The sequence below is a fragment of the Siphateles boraxobius genome, unplaced genomic scaffold (assembly GCF_051911475.1).
Source record: "Siphateles boraxobius isolate OS27281-9 unplaced genomic scaffold, OSU_SipBor_1 6, whole genome shotgun sequence".
Lineage (NCBI taxonomy): Eukaryota > Metazoa > Chordata > Actinopteri > Cypriniformes > Leuciscidae > Siphateles > Siphateles boraxobius.
This window is the reverse complement of record NW_027509186.1, coordinates 4,945,705-4,964,068: the sequence shown is the minus strand read 5'-3', so window position 1 is coordinate 4,964,068 and position 18,364 is coordinate 4,945,705. Positions and strand designations below refer to the sequence as shown.

Here is an 18,364-nt window from a genome sequence, read left to right as displayed (position 1 = left end):
TTGTTTTCGCGCAGTTTTTTTCCGTTTTCCAACTGTACGTTGGTTAAGAATGAAATGGCTGAAATATATTCACACCTCTACTATTGAATCCAGTGTATCATCAGCGCTCGGATTCGCTTCCATGGTGCTGTCAAGTACGACTTGTAGTCTTGTGAGGGAAACTAAACGCTATTGGCTATTTGAAAAGAGGGAGGAGTCATTCAATATGTCCCGCCTTAGCTTCCTGTAAAACAGACGTGTGCAAGAGACGAACAATGCTGAAGCTTTACCGCCGTCAGTGTGCGCTGGGCTGGGCGTCTGTTCCTCTAAACTGCCCTCCTTGCTGCTCAGAGATCCCGTTTCAACACTCGAGACTTCCACATCAGCGTCTCCCTCGTGTGACGTCAGTGTTGTAGCAGCGGCCCGCTGGCGGTCTCTTTGGCTCCTGATGCGGTCCAGCAGTCGTCTCAAAGCCGGTCTACCAGGATCTGCCAAACACAAGAGAATATCATCATCGCGGTCCCGTCACTGCATATCTGACATGCTGCTCTCTGATTGGCTGCCCACCGGGTGTTTCGGTCTCCGGGGTATCAGGCTCCTCCCCTTCAGGTGCACATTCAGGGTCAAGGGTCACATCCAGCTCCTCGTCATGACTAGCAGCAGACAGAGGATGAAGAGGTTCGGGTACCAGCTGCAGGACCACATCACCTTTGACCTCTGGAGAAGTTCAAATGATGGAAAGCAGTCAATATGCAGAAGAGATCTTAATATGCATTAGGGCTTTCAAACTCAAATGTAGCATATTCGTCAAATAAAAACAGCACATTTGAATGCAAAAACCATGCACGAATTTGTGGTGTCAAGATGCGCATGGGACACGATGATGTAACTAACGTGGTGTGTTTTTTTTAGCTTATTCAGTGCGGCAGCGCTGTTAATATGTAATTAATATGTAAAAGTCCGTTTAGACTTTGAGCCGCTCGGATAAATGGTCCGTGTGGCGCGCTGTTCAAATGAGTTTCATTCCGCTTTTGGCGCATAAACATTAATCGAACTCTTGATATCGTTTTATCGAGAATAATTATATCGCAATAATTATCGTTATCTTTTTATCGCCCAGCCCTACATCAAATAAACAAGAAGGAATGTTATTTTAACCGCAGAAAGACGTCAGAACACTTAGTTTTTCAAGTTAAAATCCTCCAACGTTAATCTACTAACTCGCCTGACTTCCTTGTCGGACAAAAATGGCGGATTATGATTGGTCAGATTGCCTGTCAATCAAACTCCTTGCGAAGGGTCAATTGTTGGCAAAAAACGTGCAACGCCATGCTTGTCTGGTCAGAGCTTTCATCAGCTGAAAACATTGTCAACTAAAATCGCTCAGCATTCGCTGCAGATCAAGTTGAGCGTTGGGTGTTTTTGACGAACAATACGTAGATGTGTAGTGAGAAGTGGATTGTTTCTGAATGACAGTTTGCTGTTTTGTCAGTTGAAGGGTGTTTTCTCAGGTTACTGATGCACGAACAGAATTTTTCCTTGCAAGCACAGTCAGGAAATTACATTTTATTTAAGAACATTTGTTTCAAAAGTTAATGCACTTTAAAAAGTGAATGTCATTTCATTTCAATAAAAGATGTGATGCTTGATTTGGTTTATATTTGCTTATTGCGCTCACTTGCGCCCTTTTGTGGGCATTGGAGACAATACAGTACTTTTTCCCCTCTGACATTTAGTATTGCCTTAAGAATTCAAATCAAATTTTGCTAATATTAAAGAAAGAAATTTGAATTTAGCTTTTCAGCCATTTTGACAGCCCTAGTATGCATCACATCAAGAGCAACACCACACAGGGTTTGAGTGATCGTTTATGTCTGGAACACAAACACCACTGAAGTGGGTCAGGTTCTGCACATCAGTACAATCCTTTAACTAGAGCTCCTCTGACGATGAAACATCTGTAATTTCACAGTGAAAGCACATACTGCGCTCCTGCGTGTACACGTCCTGAAAGGCGATCTCCAACTCCCGCTGCTGCTCGTCCCGGAGCTCCTCGTGTCTGTAGAGAGGCTGGAAGATCTGCGCCGGCACACTGTGGACCTCCTGTCTGCGGCGCAGCAGATCAGCTGTCTGCAGTCGCTCCAGCTCAGAGAGCAGCCGCGCACGATCCTGCACACACACACACACACACACACACACACACACACACACACACACACACAACATCAGCCGTCTGCAGTCGCTCCAGCTCAGAGAGCAGCCGCGCACGATCCTGCACACACACACACACACAACATCAGCCGTCTGCAGTCGCTCCATCTCAGAGAGCAGCCGTGCACGTCCTGCACACACACACACACGCACACACACACTCAGCCGTCTGCAGTCGCTCCAGCTCAGAGAGCAGCCGTGCACGTCCTGCACACACTCAGCTGTGTGGCGTAGCAGCTCTACCTGTGTGTGCTGCTCTCTGCGGAGCGCATGTGTCCCTCTGAGACGAGCCTTCTCCAGCTGCTGCTGCCGCTCACGAGCCGCCTCTCTCCGCAGATCCTCCAGCCGCTGGAGCTCCAGAGCCGCGGCCTGTCGAGCGCTCGGCTGAGCAGAAACACCACAGCACCCAGTCAAGCAGCTTTCACCACACAAGAGCCATACTAGTGTTTTTTTTTGGCTTGAAGGAATAGAGCATTATTGACCCTCCACTATTTCAGCAGTGTTGGTTCCGCAAGTTTTGTTTTTTTTCCAATCATTTCCCCCATAGGGATTTCAAAAAAGGTCTTTGTTAAAGGGGAACTATTATGCCCCTTTTCACAAGATGTAAAATAAGTCTCTGATGTCCCCAGAGTGTGCATGTGAAGTTTTAGCTCAAAATATCCAACAGATCATTTTTTACAGCATGTTTAAATTGTTACTTTTTGGGGCTCAGAAAATCACGCCGTTTTAGTGTGTATCCCTTTAAATGCAAATGAGCAGCTGCCACCGGCAGAGGGGGCGGAGCCTCACGAGCTTAAGCCCAGTGTCAGGACAATCTCATCTCACGGGGCTCAGCAATGATACCAGAACCGAAACTCTCAGTCACGGTGTTCATTTCGACAATAATGCCTACAGAGTCAGAGAATATACGCTGTATGGAAATAGAGCAGTTTAATTACGGTTATAACTTATGCTTTTATCCAATATTAATACAAGCCTGCTGTAGCGGACTCTGTCCGAGTGATGGCCAAAAATATACTGATGAGTTCAATGAAGTTTATTGTACACCACACAAAAGATTAAGCGTTAGTTTTACTCCACAGAATCACTGTAAGAGCTGAATAAACCATAATTACTGTAAGAGCTGAATAAACCATAATTAATCTCACACACACAGTGAATTACACAAAACACTCGTTACAACTAACAGTAAACAAATATATACACACACCTTTTCAGTGGGTGCTTAATAAACTGGTAAACTTTAAAAAAAATACTGCCACGTTCGTAAAAGAACGCCAGATGTGATGCGACAGGCGTTGCATTTATTCTAATAACTTTGTCGGTTTTTGTCATAAAACAAAACAGAAAAATGTGTGAATCTGCTGACTCTGCTCTTCAGGCTGCACATTTTAGGGAATAGAGGAGGAGCCAACTGAGCAAAGAAGCGAAATTGAAAGGCAGAGGAGTTGACAAAGAGAGACATATATACGTTATATATGTCAACTAATACGGTATACTACGGTATATATATATACCGTAATTCCTCAAATATAAACCGGGGCCTTTATTTACCTGAACTGCAGAAGGTAACCGGCTTTTATTTGAAGCAGGCTTTTATTTCTAATTCCATCTTTTTCATAAATAATAGGATTGGGCCAATAGACGATGCAATCATCTATCGCGATGGCTGACAGACATCACTATGTTGAGACTGCATCGGGATCCCCCCGCCCTGTTTCCATGGTGAAGCGTCATGCTTGGCACACACGTTATTCACCACAGCCAATATAGCGCTGTATGACAGATGTAGCACTTTTTTTTCTATATATTAACAAACTTGCTTAAACTTCCAAACTCTGATTCTCAAATACATGTAAGAGAGTTTGTTGTGTCGTTTAAAAACCTTTAACGTTATAAATGATCTTGATCTGTAACGTGAGATGTTTGTTTGGGCCGCAGTTCAGAGATTGTAACGTGAGATGTTTGTTTGGGCCGCAGTTCAGAGATTCCTGTCTGTTGGATTTATTACAGCACGTGAATTCATCAGTTTCTCACGAAATACATTAAAGTAAGTGGCCGGTGAACTGGGAGAACAACAGAGTAAACGTAATAGTTACTTGCACTGTGATATGAATAAAACCCCTTGGCAAATATATTTGAATGAATTGTTATTGACGCTTCCATAGACACTATTGTGTATTTCACAAACTATAAATGTATTGTTCTTCTACACATTATATGCATTTAAATGTCTGAAACCTAAAATAAACATGATGTGGTTAAAAACACTGAATAGTTGTGATATACGGTATGACAAGCGCTGAAAGTCCGTCTTTAGCTCAGCGTGAAAGCACAGTTTGAATCTGGCAGTTATGTCACGTCAGAGCAGGCCGACATCGATGATGAGATGAAGAGGAAAATATCTAGTGGAAAATGAGTATATTACGTTATGTCATTATATGAAAGGCACAGGAGATTACCTATCAACACAATTTTCCCCAGCCTTAATTTGAGACCGGCCTTTATTTGTCTGTGTTGACCCCGCCCCCGGCCACTATCAGAGGACCGGCGTTTAATTTACTACTGCTTTTTATTTGAGGAATTACGGTATATATAGAGAGATATTATTGCTAGTTTTTGGAAGAGTTTGAGTAGCGCGAGTAGATTTTGAGAGTAGATTAGGAGTAGTGTAGATAGTTTAGGAGTAGATTTAGATAAACTTTTGAGGAGTGGCACAGATTAAAAAAAACAAAAACACCTGATATTTGTTGTAAATAGTTGTATGTATAGTTCGATTTTGTGTTAATTTTACCATTTGTATGGTATATTTGCACTATTGAGGAACCCCTCTTACTCAAGGAATGAAAGCCCTGTAATGTAGCTATCTGTGTAATTGTACATGAAGTGTTTTGTAGAGTTTCTAAGCAAAAAAGAAAAGAAAAAACGCCTATTGCCACACCTGCTTTTTGCTGTATATGGTTTAATTTGATCTCAATTTTAATTTTAATTTTTTGCAAGGCTTTAAATATAGCTCTCTGAATAATTGTGTGCACAAAATTTTTTTAAAAGTGGCTGAGCTAAAAAGAAAGAAAAAAAGCCTATGGCTACGCCCGCTTTTTTTTGGTAAATCATATTTTTTTGTATATAGCTTGATTATATCTGAATTGTACCTGTATATGTTGACATTTACAACGTGTTTACATTTTAAACCTTTTAAAATGCTTCATTGGGCATGTTTGTGTTTTTTGTAGCAGAAAAAATATAATTTATCTATCCGGATTTTGTGTTTGTGTGATTTTGTGCCCAGTATATCAAAGTGGTATGGTAAACATTTGTTTATGTCGCAAAATAAAATAAAAAAAGTACTCAAAAACGGGCAAAATAGCCCAAGACTCCGAAGGGTTAAAGCCCGTTCACACCAAGGATGATAAAGATAACGATAAAGATAGTTCAAAAAATCGTTCTCAATATTAAAGAATAGCAGAGTTCACATCACACTATGACGATAACGATATAGAGTACCGGTCGCCGAGAGTTGAAGAATGATCAACTCTGTGTAAAACGCAGCGCTCATCACGGTCCCTTTTTAACTTTATAATATAGAAACAAACTGTGAAATGAGATGCTAGTGACACGTCCGTGGATATTTCGTATCCGTATCAAAGCAAGCAAAGCGTCTCAACTGAAGAAAGGCGTTTTCTTTGATGGGCACACGGCCTAAGGCTGCTTTTAAAGGTTTATACGTTTTTTTTTGTGTTTTACTTCCGGAACCCAACTGCTGCACTCTATTCAATACAAGTTCAGCTCAACGGACAGTGACAATGTTCAAAGGCATGTGAATATTGCCGTTTATGATATCCCTTGAGACCATTTGGCACCAAACACTGTGGAAAGCATGGCTAAATTATATTTCCCTAGATTCTACAGTACGTAGTTTAATTCTTGCATTAAAGCATTTTTAATCTATTTGGCTTAAAAAAAAAGAACTGTAGTAGTTTGACTAAAAAGATTTCTCTGATAGAGAGGGAAAAGTTTAATTTCAAAGCAAATACATAACCAAATTATATTCTAATCAAAGATGATATATTTTTGCTTGCATGCATGTACCTGCTGCTCGGTGTGGGTCTCTCTGTCCACAGCGGTGTGAGGCATGTGACAGTGTGTGGCCGAGAAGAGCTCTGCTGCTGCTGCTGACCTGAGTGGACGTGGCGTGGCCTTCCCGATGCTCTGAGACAGGAAACACATCACAGTGATGACATCATGTGTGCTAACAGCTGTCTAACAGCCGAGAGTGACTGGCTCTGTACCTCCACTGGGTTTGGCGGAGGCGGCGGCAGACTGGCCACTCTCACCGCTCGCTGCTTCTCCTCCACCAGAGCTTTCCTCCGAGCCTCAATGAGCCTGTGGTCACAGTCACATCACATGATCGTGGCAGAGTGTATGCAAGGTAACAACAGTTTTTCATTTCAGCCACTAGTGTCACAGATCATGTTGGCTGCGTTTACTCGGCACAAAAAATCCGATCTTTTACTCGCATCTGAGACAGATCAGAATTTTCTGAACTTTCTGAGCCACTTCCAAATGTGGTGTTAAATCAGATACATATCCGATATCTGAGCCACGTATAAACGCCTATCTGATTCTCCTTTGAATTCCAAGCCACTACAAGGCGAGGACCACACGTTTATTCACAAAGATAGCTTTATAATGTTGTACTATGAGGCAGACATGCCCGTGTGCGCTCGCAGCTTTTTATTGAGGTGAGAACTTTATATTTACCCGTGTAAAGAAATTGCGTGAACACAGAAACATTCAGGAGCAGGTTTTAACCTCTGCCCGTGACTTTTAGAAATAAAACAGCTATACTTTACAGAAAATAAAATGTACTGAAAGCTACATTTTATTTCTCAGCAATGAGGTGAAAACCCTCGCTGTAATTAAACCAACAAGCTTCACTATTAGGTTACTCACTCTCTGGTTAATTCATTTGAATTTATATAAATAAAAATGTTACAGGGCTACTCTATTTCACTTCAGAATTCAGATTTTTTTCCGCTGCAAACATTCATGAGTCATGACAGTCATCTTGTCCATGCTGGAAAATAATCATGACCACCCGACATGAATTACATAATCATTTTAATAGCACGGCCATTCAAAACCAGGGTCTACCATATGCATAGTAAAACAATCACCGAAAATCATTTTGGGAAGGAATTTATGTAAACACAAATATCGGATACCAGGCCTGTCTAAAGCGAATGTAAATAGTCAGGCCAAAAAAAATAAAAAATACCGGATCTGTGCATTAAGACTAAGGATGTGACGGTGAGGATATTTTCCCACTGGTTAATCGACGTGTGACACCACCGGTAATACCGGTGTCACCGGCGGGGTCTTCTAAATGCTAATTTTAAAGGCAAACATAAAATGCACGCGTTTGCACGGGCATGCATAATGGTGCGGTTATTGTGCCCTGAATTGGTGCTAATTTGAAAAAATAAATAAATATATTTTTACATCGCTTATAAAAAGCTTGTGCGGCAGTGCGCACTTCACTTTCACTTCTAATTTAGCGTCAATTCATCCTTCGCAGGGAGTTTGATTGACATGCGATCTGACCAATCAAAATTCACCATTTTTGTCGGACAAAGCAGTCAGGAGAGTTAGTAGATTAACATCGGTGGATTTGAACTTGGCTTTAATTGAGGCAATCTGTCACGACACATTAAAAGCACAAGACGGTAGGCCTATTTATTGTTTAATTTTCTTTGACTGACCAAATTTGAAAGTTGAGACTTTGTTTCATATTAAATATTACGTGCTCGGTCCTGTCTGTCAGCGCGTTGTCAGTGTCCTCTGTTTATCCCTGCTTGAGAACATGGGTTGAATCCGAAATCGCCCCCTAATCCCTCATTCACTAAGTTAGGCCTATTCCCTACGTTAGGGCACTAATACCGTTCACTTCAAGGAGTGAATGAAAGCGAGTGAGAGAATTTGGACAGCCGTTGAGCGTACATAAGCTGTACACTCGTGGTATTAGTCCCGCCCCTCCTCCACCGTGATTGGACGGCTGGGTAAAAAGTGACAGTGATGAGCGCTGCATTTTACCCAAAGTTGAACATTTTTCAACTCTCGGCGACCAGTAAAAAACACTCCCATTGAAAACGATTGGAAAAATACACCAGCTGCGTGAAAAAACGCTTTGGTGGACACACGGCCTAACTAAAGGGGACGGGTCTTTGCGAATGGCTTGAATGTTGGGTTTGTTATTCTTAATGAAAAATACGAAAGAGAACTCGATACTGACGCGTGGGTGTGTAATAGGCAGGACTTAACAGATATTGCGTAATTGTGTTAAATATATTTAACGCTTGAAACTTTTTTTTTGCGGTGTCGCAATGGGCAAGTGATGACACTTGTCTGTAACAACGACTACCGTAGCAACCCTAATTAAGAGTAAATGCAGGTTTTTTAGGGTGTTTTGCGCACGGACCTGCAGCGCTGCTGCTCCTCCTCGTGTCTGCGGGCACTGAGCTCTCGGAGAGCATCCCGATGTCTCTCCTCCGCTCGCTCCTGCCTCTCCACACTCTTCTCAGCCAACGCCTCCAGATCAGGCTCCTGCAGACAACACATTAAGGAGATCCTTCACCCGCACCTGAAGACTCACGTTCATGCTGCTCCAAACCTCTGAGAGGAGATTGAGATGTCTCGCTCTTTAATTTACTCATACAATGAAAACAATCCATACAGATTAGTTACAGGTTAGTCACACAGGTTTGGAGCGATACGAGGATGATGAAATGCTGACAAATTTCATTTTTGGTTTGCAATGAACAAAACTATCGACAGATATTTTCTTCCGTACGTATACCCGAGTGCACAGCTTATAACAGCTTATGCAAAGAGAAAATGTCCTGTTCGGTTCTGTGCAGCGGTTGTTGATTGGATGTTGAGATGTAGGCCTAGGCGTGGCACTCATGTGACATCGCAGTTCTTCATAACTGTGAAAGTGAACTATCTGCATGGATTTTAAAGCCTAGGCATAAAAAAAAAAAAGTTTGGTTCCGGTTGGTTGTCAGTTGAGGTCATAGGTCGGTAGGGATTTTTTTTTTTTCAGTGGCAGCAAGGGATAGGTAGGAAATTATTCAGGATGCGACCTTAAGCCTTTTCATGTGCTTGCCCTCCGAACAAGTAAATCTGTCATTCACTTGTCCTAGTAAAAAAGTTGCTTGTCCGGATTTTTTTATTTTTTATTTATTTATTCTGAAGCAATATTCTCATCAGTGTTCAATCAGCTTTGTTATTTAAATCGGCATTTTGTAATATCTGCACCTTTGAAGGGCATCCCCTCCCCCAATCTTATTAAATGCCCTATAGTGTCTTATTATTCTAAATAATTGAATTTATTGATCAAATTTAGGAATTTAAAATGAAAGCTGAAGCATACTGTTACCCTAAGAGGGGCTGATCAAATTAAATCATTTACACTGAAAAATTACAATTGCATAAAATAATGTTATGAAATTGATTTAAACGTACAAATAAGAAACATTGGAAAGAAGTATACTAATGGCGCTTTTCCACTACACAGTACCAGCTCGCCTCGGCTCGGCTCGACTCGACTCGCCTTTGTTTGGTTTTCCACTGTGTAAAAGTTGTACCTGTATCTGCTTTCGGGTACTTTTTTTCGTACCACCTCCGGCGAGGTTCTAAGCGAGCTAAGGCGATACTAAAATGTGACGTGAAAACAATGCCGACTGCTGATTGGTCAGAGAGAATCGTCACTATTCACTGCGTCATCATTGCACGCGCCAGATTGAGTATCCAGAATAACCCTGCCTTTTTAAAATAGTTTAGCCAGAGATAGTTACTTAACTTACTACTATTATAATGGCAACTCGGAAGAATACGCCGTGGTCAAACGAGGAGGTGCAGACATTCCTTTGTTTGGTTGCCGAAGAGAGGATCCAGCGAGAGCTTTATGGGGCAACGGAACGAAAGGCGTCGCTATGAAGACCGGGTACTATTTGTGGCGATACTTTCTGCAATGGAAAACGGAACGAAAAGCGAGCCGAGTCGAGGCGAGCTAAGGCGAGTCGAGTCGAGTCGAGCTGGTACTGGTAATGGAAAAGCGCCATAAGGCTACTTATAAACATAACACTAAACTGCCAATAGGTGGCGGCAGGCGGCCGTATTAATGAGGGAGTCATTGATTCAATAATTCAAACGATTCGTTTAAATGGTTGATTCATTCAAGAATGAGACAGATGTTAATGAATGGGTCATTGAATCTTTGACTCAACCGATTCGGTCAAAATGCTGAATCATTCAGTAATGAAAACAGTGAGTGTTCATGTGAGATGCACCGTGGTTCTGCTGTGATTTTGGTTTGGAACTATTTTCGCTGCTGAAACAGAACAAAAACAGCCAGTATTGCATCTAAAATGTAAGTGACTTAATTTTAATTGTTTATTGAACTGTTGTAGGAAATCAATGTCACATTTTCAATCGTGATGGTATTCAGGAAAAATAATTGAGGCTGCTTAACACATATGTTAAAATATAGAAACTCCACATTTAGATGTTTTATAGGGAGTATGTTGTTAACTGTGTGTGTGTGTGTGTGTGTGTGTGTGTGTGTGTGTGTGTGTGTGTGTGTGTGTGTGTGTGGATTTCTCCTCGAGAGGCTGCGCGAGCGTCAACAGCGCAACCTCACCGTCAGTAGGCTAATACATTTATTATCCACAATCGATCGCAACTTACAATCCATTTATTAAAATCAGAATCATTCTCTCGGTTTAGTGATTCCCTAGTTATTTTTGTTTGTTTGTTATTGATGTTCTAATCAGGCTACTTGTCCATTCGGGCAAGTAAAATTCTCTTTAACTTGTCCCTTCAAAAATCCATTTGTCCCGGACAAGCGGACAAGTTAGACGTGCTCTGGAGATACGAAGCGCGGCAGGTTAGTGTGTTTTGGATTGCATGAAATAATAAAAGAAACGAACAAATACATGGCGAAAGAAGTGGTAGACAGCAGAAGAGGGCACTGGGATTTGGAATGATTTTTAATGAAACTTGGGAGGCGGATGGAGGTTACACTTTAACGTATCATGTGGCGTGTGCGTGCCTAATGCATGCATTTGTATGTGTGGGTATATGAATAAAAGTGTCCTAAATGACAAAAAAACAAAAAAGACTTGTATATGTATTATAGTTCAGTTTGACGAACGATGTGTGAATGACCATGTAGCTTCCTCGTTTGTTTTGCTGGAGGACAACAGGGATCTTGCATCGCGTGCTATAAAAATACGGTGCTGTACAGAAACGTAAATATAGTTCGCTTCAAAGTTTTTTATTTGTGTATTTATATAATTTTTATTATTTCTTCCCCAAGCTCATAAAATAAATTTGGGTCGCACATAAATGGACAGAGTCGGTCGGAAACCGGAACCAAACTAATTTTTTTTTTATGCCCTATCAGTCTAAAATTCTGATATATGGTTTTCTGAGCACACACATTGAAGCACTCGAACAAAGCTGGATGTCAGGCGGAGCGTCCCGTGAGAATTAAACTAAGTTCATTTTCACGTCTTAATGCGCTTAAGCTGTGTTTTTGACATTTCTTACTTGAATGCTGGTGTTAATGCCCTGGCGAGGAGATAAACATGGCGGTGTGTAGAGCTCACTCAGGGCGGAGCTAAGCTAATTGGGCGGAGTCTGTCAGCAGTCATGGGCTAGTATGTGTGACATCACATTGGACTACATTCCTGAATGGCTCATTTTGAGACACAGTTTCAGATTTATGGGGGAAATAACAAACGGAGTGGATGAATGTTTACTACCATAGGGTGGTTGTGTTCACACACCGCAAACAAATAAATATTGCCGTGTCCAAATACCCACACTTGCGGACTTCGCACTTGTCTCTCTATTTGGTCCAAGTAGGCGTAAAGACTAAAGAACTTTTGATTACTTGATGTGATACACTTACGTTATTGTCTTGCACAAAAATGCAAGTGTTTACAGAGCTTTTATTTATTATATTTTTAATACTTTGCATTTTAAAATAAACTCCTACATTTCTTTTCAGTGGTCACTATGTAGATAACAGAAGACACAAATTTAAAATTCTGGTGCTTCTGATTAAGTGATAAAAACAGTTGCAAATGTTGAACAAAATCGGCCTACACACACCAGACTCATCTTTGCACCAATAAAATGTGCAACACTTAATATTTTTACTACCAAATTAAATGCATCTAATTAATTTAAATGACAGTGGAATGTTTTCCTCGACATCTCGCGATTCCGGCGACTACATGAGTTCCCGAGCACAATGCATTATGGGATACTACCAAAGCGGTAGATAGTGTGGGTTTAGTGTGCATTAAGGGAACTGCACTTTGGCATCTTTAAGACCTGGGAGAGCGTGGGTATTTGGATATGGGTATATAGGCATATGTTCAAAAACAATATAAAAATGCATTTTGCAGCCTGCCTGAAAAAGACACTTTCCAGTCGTGGCTGAAGTACTCGTGTTTCACCCGCTCACTCACATGGTCCTGCGCGCTGCGGTGTGCGTGTCCGACGGTCTTCAGGCTGTGCTGGTAGAGAGTGGATAAGGCCTGTAGTTTGAGCGTGTGCTGCTGCTGCCACTCGAGCTGCAGTGAGTCTGAGAGCATCTGGAGCTGCTGCTGTCTGCGCTCCTGCACCTGCCGGCGCACCTGCCGCGCGATGTAGCGCTCCTGCTCGCGCACCTGCCCAACACAACACAAACTCTAGTAGTGCTAGAGGCCAACACGCACACACATACTTCCCATAATCTGCAACTCTACACACTGTTTCAAAGCAGCTTTACAGGAATCTTGATGTGTGCGTTTAGTATATCTTCATGCCCTATAGTCGCGTTTAGAGCTAGGTGATAATATCGTTTACATTATGCAACGATAGGGCTGGGTGATAAAATGATAACTATCGTGATTCATTTTCCTTGCTAAAACGATAAAAAGAGTTTGATAAATGTTCAATATAATGCTCATGCGCCAAAAGCAGAATGAAACCGCGCTACTAGGGTTGGGCCGATGGTCCATCGTGATGGCTGACAGACACTACACAATATTCACACACACTAGTGCTGGCCAGTGTGGCCACTGGAAATCCAACAGTAAGATGCTTTCTATATGCGATAATCATATTAATGTTTGATATTCCATTAAATGAAACCCTGTGCAATTTATTTAAGGCGAGACTCTACAGGCTAAACCAGTGTTTGCATGCACTGCTCAGTTTTCCGTCTATAACATGTGACTAGTGGAAGAAAAACATTTATTTGATCTCAAACCTCTTTAAAGACGGAGAGTTTGAGTCAGAAATCTGCACTTCAGCAGCGTCACACACACCGAACTTTACAGATTTATTCATATCTATATTCTGAAGGGTTGTTCATATACTATTTTTCTCTAAAACGTGGTAAAAATCAGCTTTTTTAAAATTGAGTGATAAATCTATTTCCCTCTGGAAAAACCTTTAACTCTTAAATGTCAACAAAATCAAATGAGTTTTTAACCTGACTTTATCCAATGTTAATATTTCTGTTCCGGAACTGTATGCAAATTAGTGCATATTTAATTAGTTAATGCATCATTTGCATATTTAAATATAACACTTATCACACTTGCAATATAAAACAGTTGCCTTAATGTACTGTGATTAATCAACAAGGGAATACCTTTTAGTTTTTACTGTTCACCTGTGGTGTCTTGTCTTAATTTAACTATTTGATTATTTTTATTTAATTTTTAACTTGATGGACTCAAATCAAAAGAATGAAACGCATTAATTTTGTGCATCTTCATTGTTCATAAACTATATAAACACGTCCTGCTGCAGTAAAGTCATTAGTTGCTGCTGATCCCGAAGATGAAGCGCTTTTATTTATAAATAATAACAAACTTGCTTACCATGTCATCAATCTTCTATTCCGATTCTCAAATATGTGTAAGTGAGTTTGTTTAGTTGTTTAAAAAATCTTTTATAAATGATCTTGATCTGTAACGTGAGATGGGCGCCGTCATGTTTGTTTGGGCCGCAGTTCAGAAATTCCTGTCTGTTGGATTTATTACATGAAAGTGGCCGGTGAACTGGGAGAAAAATAGAGTTGACTTTATAGTTATTTACACAGTGTGTCTGATATGAATAAAAACCGTCGGCAAATATATTTGAATGGTTTGTTATTGATGCTTCCATTGACACCATTGTGTATTTTACAAACTATAAATGTATTGTTTTGCTATAAATTTTATGTATTTAAATGTCTGAAACCTTAAATAAACATGATGTGGTTAAAAACACTGAACAGTTGTGATATACGCTATGACAAGCACTGAGCGCGTCCGTCTTTAGCTCAACGCCAGCCACAGCGCGAAAGCACAGTTTGAATCTGGCAGTGATATCACGTAACTGTACATTCGCTCCTTAGTGCTCAGCTGATGCAGAGCTGCCGACATCGAAATTGCTGATGAGATATAGAGGAAAATATCTAGTGGAAAATGAGAATATTTATTTAGACTTTTACTATATTATTAATGCAGACCTGTATTAAAGGAGTAATGGAATATAATTACAGTATTTTTGTGATTAAGTTATGGAGTTTGTGCATTTATACTAAGTGCATTTAGGCTACTGTTTTTCATACAAATATCATAGAAACCATAGTTAAATTTTACCATGGTATTGACGTGCCATGTGTGGTGATGATCTAAATGTATAATACTATGGAAGACCAAAGGTTAATTTTAATAAAACTCAAATTAGAATTTACATTTTACCATAAAAGGTTGTTACAATTTTTTCAGATGTTACTATTTTTGTTAATGAACAAATTTGCATCTGCATCCAAACTCAAGCTACAATCAAATGTGCATTTATAAGAGACAAAACATGTAATATTAATATTGAAGCCTGCACTGCAAACGGTGCTGAAGATACACTCATAGAAGTCACAAACCGGTTTCACGTCATGACTAGAAACAATATCACCATGCAGAAACGCGTTTCTTTTGTCAAGGAAAAATGCCCGGAAAAGTTTAAAGAACTGAAAAGTGAAGTGTGTGTCATGTTCTGACAATACAGAGTCGTTTAAAGCCACAATTAGGCTAACAGTGTGGTTTCTACAAACTTCTCTTAGGAGCAAAAATGTGCCTTTAAACTTTAAAGAAATAAAGATTTGACATTTTTGGATATCGACAATATGAACATTTTTATTGTGATCATTTCTGGCCACATCTCTTCGATATAAAACGAAACAATCATGCAGCCAAGATTTGCCATTTTGCTTGACACGAGTGTGTTTTATGCATGTGGATACACAATTGGACATACTTTTAGTAGTTGTAGGTTGCATTATTTATTCATTATCTGGTGATAGTGAGTATTATAAAACCTGTAAAGGGTTTAATTTATGACGATCATTTCTGACTGATAGTTGAAGACTTCCTAAACTAACACTGAAACAAGAATTTTATGTAAACCTGCTTTGAAACTATATGTATTGTGAAAAGCACTAAAAAAAACTTAAATTGTACGGAACGATTCTAATATTGCTATTGATGTTTATCACCATATAAGAAACAGGGTTAAAGTTTCGATAGTATCGCTCACCCATAAACAGACTGCCTGAGGAGCTCAATGAAAGCAGGATGGTTTACTGTGCACAGTACATCATTGTTTATTACATTTACTAGGATGTTCAAATTGGGGTCTGGGGAAACGATTAGAGAAAAAAATTCATAAAAATAAATGAGGGGGAATGAATAAACTATTACTCTCATGGAATAGTTCACTTCCAAATGGAAATTAGGTCATTTACTCACCCTCAAGTTGTTTCAAACACGTATGAATTTCTTTCTTCTGCTGAACACAAAAGAAGAGAGTGAAGAGTGTCAGTAACAAAACAGTTGAGAACTTTCCTCCTGTGGAAGTCAATGTCCATCTACTGTCTGGTTACTACTGACAATCTTCAAAATATCTTCCTTTGTGTGCAGCAGAAGAGAGAAAATCATACAGGCTTGAAACAATTTGAGGGTGAGTAAATTATGACAGAATAACCATTTTTAAGTGAACGATTCCTTTAAAATAAGCAAATAAGTGATACACATTAGGCCTACCATAGTGAGTGTGAGTGGTGGGGGGCCTAAAAGTGTATTAATGGCCAAAAATACATTTCCAAATTATATTTTACACACATTTCTAGCATTTCTTTCACAGTATACTTTGGGTCTTTATAGATATAAATATATAACGTTAGCTGTCTTTTTTACTTTAGGATGGGGTTCCTCGCAGGAGTAACTTATGATTATATATGGGGATCTGATGCATCTAAACGTTTGAAAAGCCCTGCTCTAGTGTTCAAGCCAAAGCCAACACTCGATATAAAGCGATAACTAAACCGATAGGACTGGTTGTGTGTGTCAGAGTTGTGTTTATAGTTTATATGTATATTTAAATGCCTCTGACCTGCTGCAGGCGCAGTTTCCTCCGGCTCTCCAGCTCCTCGCGCACCAGCTGCGCCTCCTCATTCGGACTGAGCCTCAAAACACTCGCTTTCCTCCTCATTTCTCCCAGATCATCAGCAACTTCTGACAAATATTATCATAGTTCACTAAAGGAAGGTTTTCACTCACCGCGGACAACAGGAGCACAGGCTGACGAGAGACTTTTGTTTGACCGCCTCCATATGTCAACACAACCAACGGCTGCTTCTAACCTGCTGCGTCACTTCCGCTATTTAAACCTCCGGCGGGACGGCTTCGAGATGCACGTAGATATGGGAGATGCGGTTCTAATAATAGTATATAAATTAAAATAACAGAACGATTTTTTTTTTGTTGCTAAAGCTCTGATACATATTCAAACAGATACAAAAAGAAAACAAAGACTTGGCAACATAAACGTGAACATAAATCATTAAACCAAAAACTCAAAAAACAGCAGTTACAACAAACAAAGCTACACAAGAGACAATGGAAACATTATGGCTACTTATACACAGAGAGAGGAACAATGACTGTTAGAAATGACGAAATAAACGACATGAAACCAGAGAATGTCTAATAAGGGGAGAATTTAACTCTCAGTAAACTTCCGGCTTCTGAACTGGTTGCAGTTCCACTCTGGTTCCATATGAGGGCGCTCACAGGACGAGTGCCGAATGAATGGAGATCTATCGGAGCTATACCCCTCAAAATCCACCTTTCTCAGGATATAATTTTTTGTCTAGTAATTTGAATGTTGTATTTGAAAGGAGATGCAAAGAAATTACTCATTGCATGGTGTTAGATTTTTTAGAGTCAATTATTTGCTTTAAAAAGTTTTAAAATGTCAATGATGTCATACACATCGTACGACCAGATACTGCTTTACGGCAATCCTTCAGTCGCTTTTGAGCTTTCGCGCTCTGCACTTTCTTTTCTCTCGAGGCATCGACAACACAGCTGACACAGGTAAATACACGTACTAGAAGAGTTTTTGTTTTGTTGTTTTAAAAGACCACGCCGAAAATACACACACACACACACACACACACACACACACACACACACACACACACACACACAGACAGAGACTGGCATATGTGGTTTATGAGGCCACTGTGTTTTTTCAGTGGTTTATGGGGACCCACCTTTCCCATTATCCAATAAAGATAAAAGTTATATCAATAATTTTCATTTGGTCTACAGAAGACAAATCTCACTTCAAAAACTTAATTTCATTTTTATAACATACATATATTAAATATGTGACATTTTACAGGGTTATGGGGACAAAACCACATTGTGGTTTATGAGGACAGTAGTGTTTATGAGGTCTCTATACATACAACACACAGATCGAGTTAATTGATGGTTTATGAGGACAATCGTGTTTATGAGGTCTCTATACATACAACACACATATCAAGTTAATTGTATATGGGAACACAAACTACAAAGTCATTATCGTATATACATATATGTACCAAAATGGGAGAAGGAGCAATTATACATCTGCAATCAATTCACTTCTGGACAATATGTCATTGCTCTACTTTGCCACTACCTGTTTGTGATTGCAAGTATGTACTGACATGTGCACATATACTGCAGATAAAGTACAAACCAAGAGAGAAAATGTCTGGTTTTGCATTAGGAGA

At 40.0% G+C, this 18,364-nt stretch overlaps 1 protein-coding gene across 4 annotated transcripts in view; it reads right to left on the bottom strand.

Annotated features, from left to right (window-relative positions):
* cep295 (centrosomal protein 295) overlaps positions 1 to 16,962 on the bottom strand; it is a 57,294-nt gene extending 40,332 nt beyond the window's left edge. The window contains exons 1-9 of one of the 4 annotated variants that reach the window (XM_077207510.1): positions 16,690 to 16,962; positions 12,732 to 12,932; positions 8,669 to 8,793; positions 6,480 to 6,573; positions 6,280 to 6,399; positions 2,434 to 2,574; positions 1,965 to 2,148; positions 547 to 696; positions 270 to 467 (exon numbers count right to left, since the gene is read on the bottom strand). In XM_077207510.1, the coding sequence (XP_077063625.1) occupies positions 270 to 467; positions 547 to 696; positions 1,965 to 2,148; positions 2,434 to 2,574; positions 6,280 to 6,399; positions 6,480 to 6,573; positions 8,669 to 8,793; positions 12,732 to 12,932; positions 16,690 to 16,788 (1,312 nt within the window). In that variant the 5' untranslated portion in view covers positions 16,789 to 16,962. Of the gene's footprint in view, positions 1 to 269; positions 468 to 546; positions 697 to 1,964; positions 2,149 to 2,433; positions 2,575 to 6,279; positions 6,400 to 6,479; positions 6,574 to 8,668; positions 8,794 to 12,673; positions 12,933 to 16,689 lie in introns of all 4 variants that reach the window. The other 3 variants (XM_077207509.1, XM_077207512.1, XM_077207511.1) reach the window with 3 other exon arrangements.
* Positions 16,963 to 18,364: the final 1,402 nt, after the last annotated feature.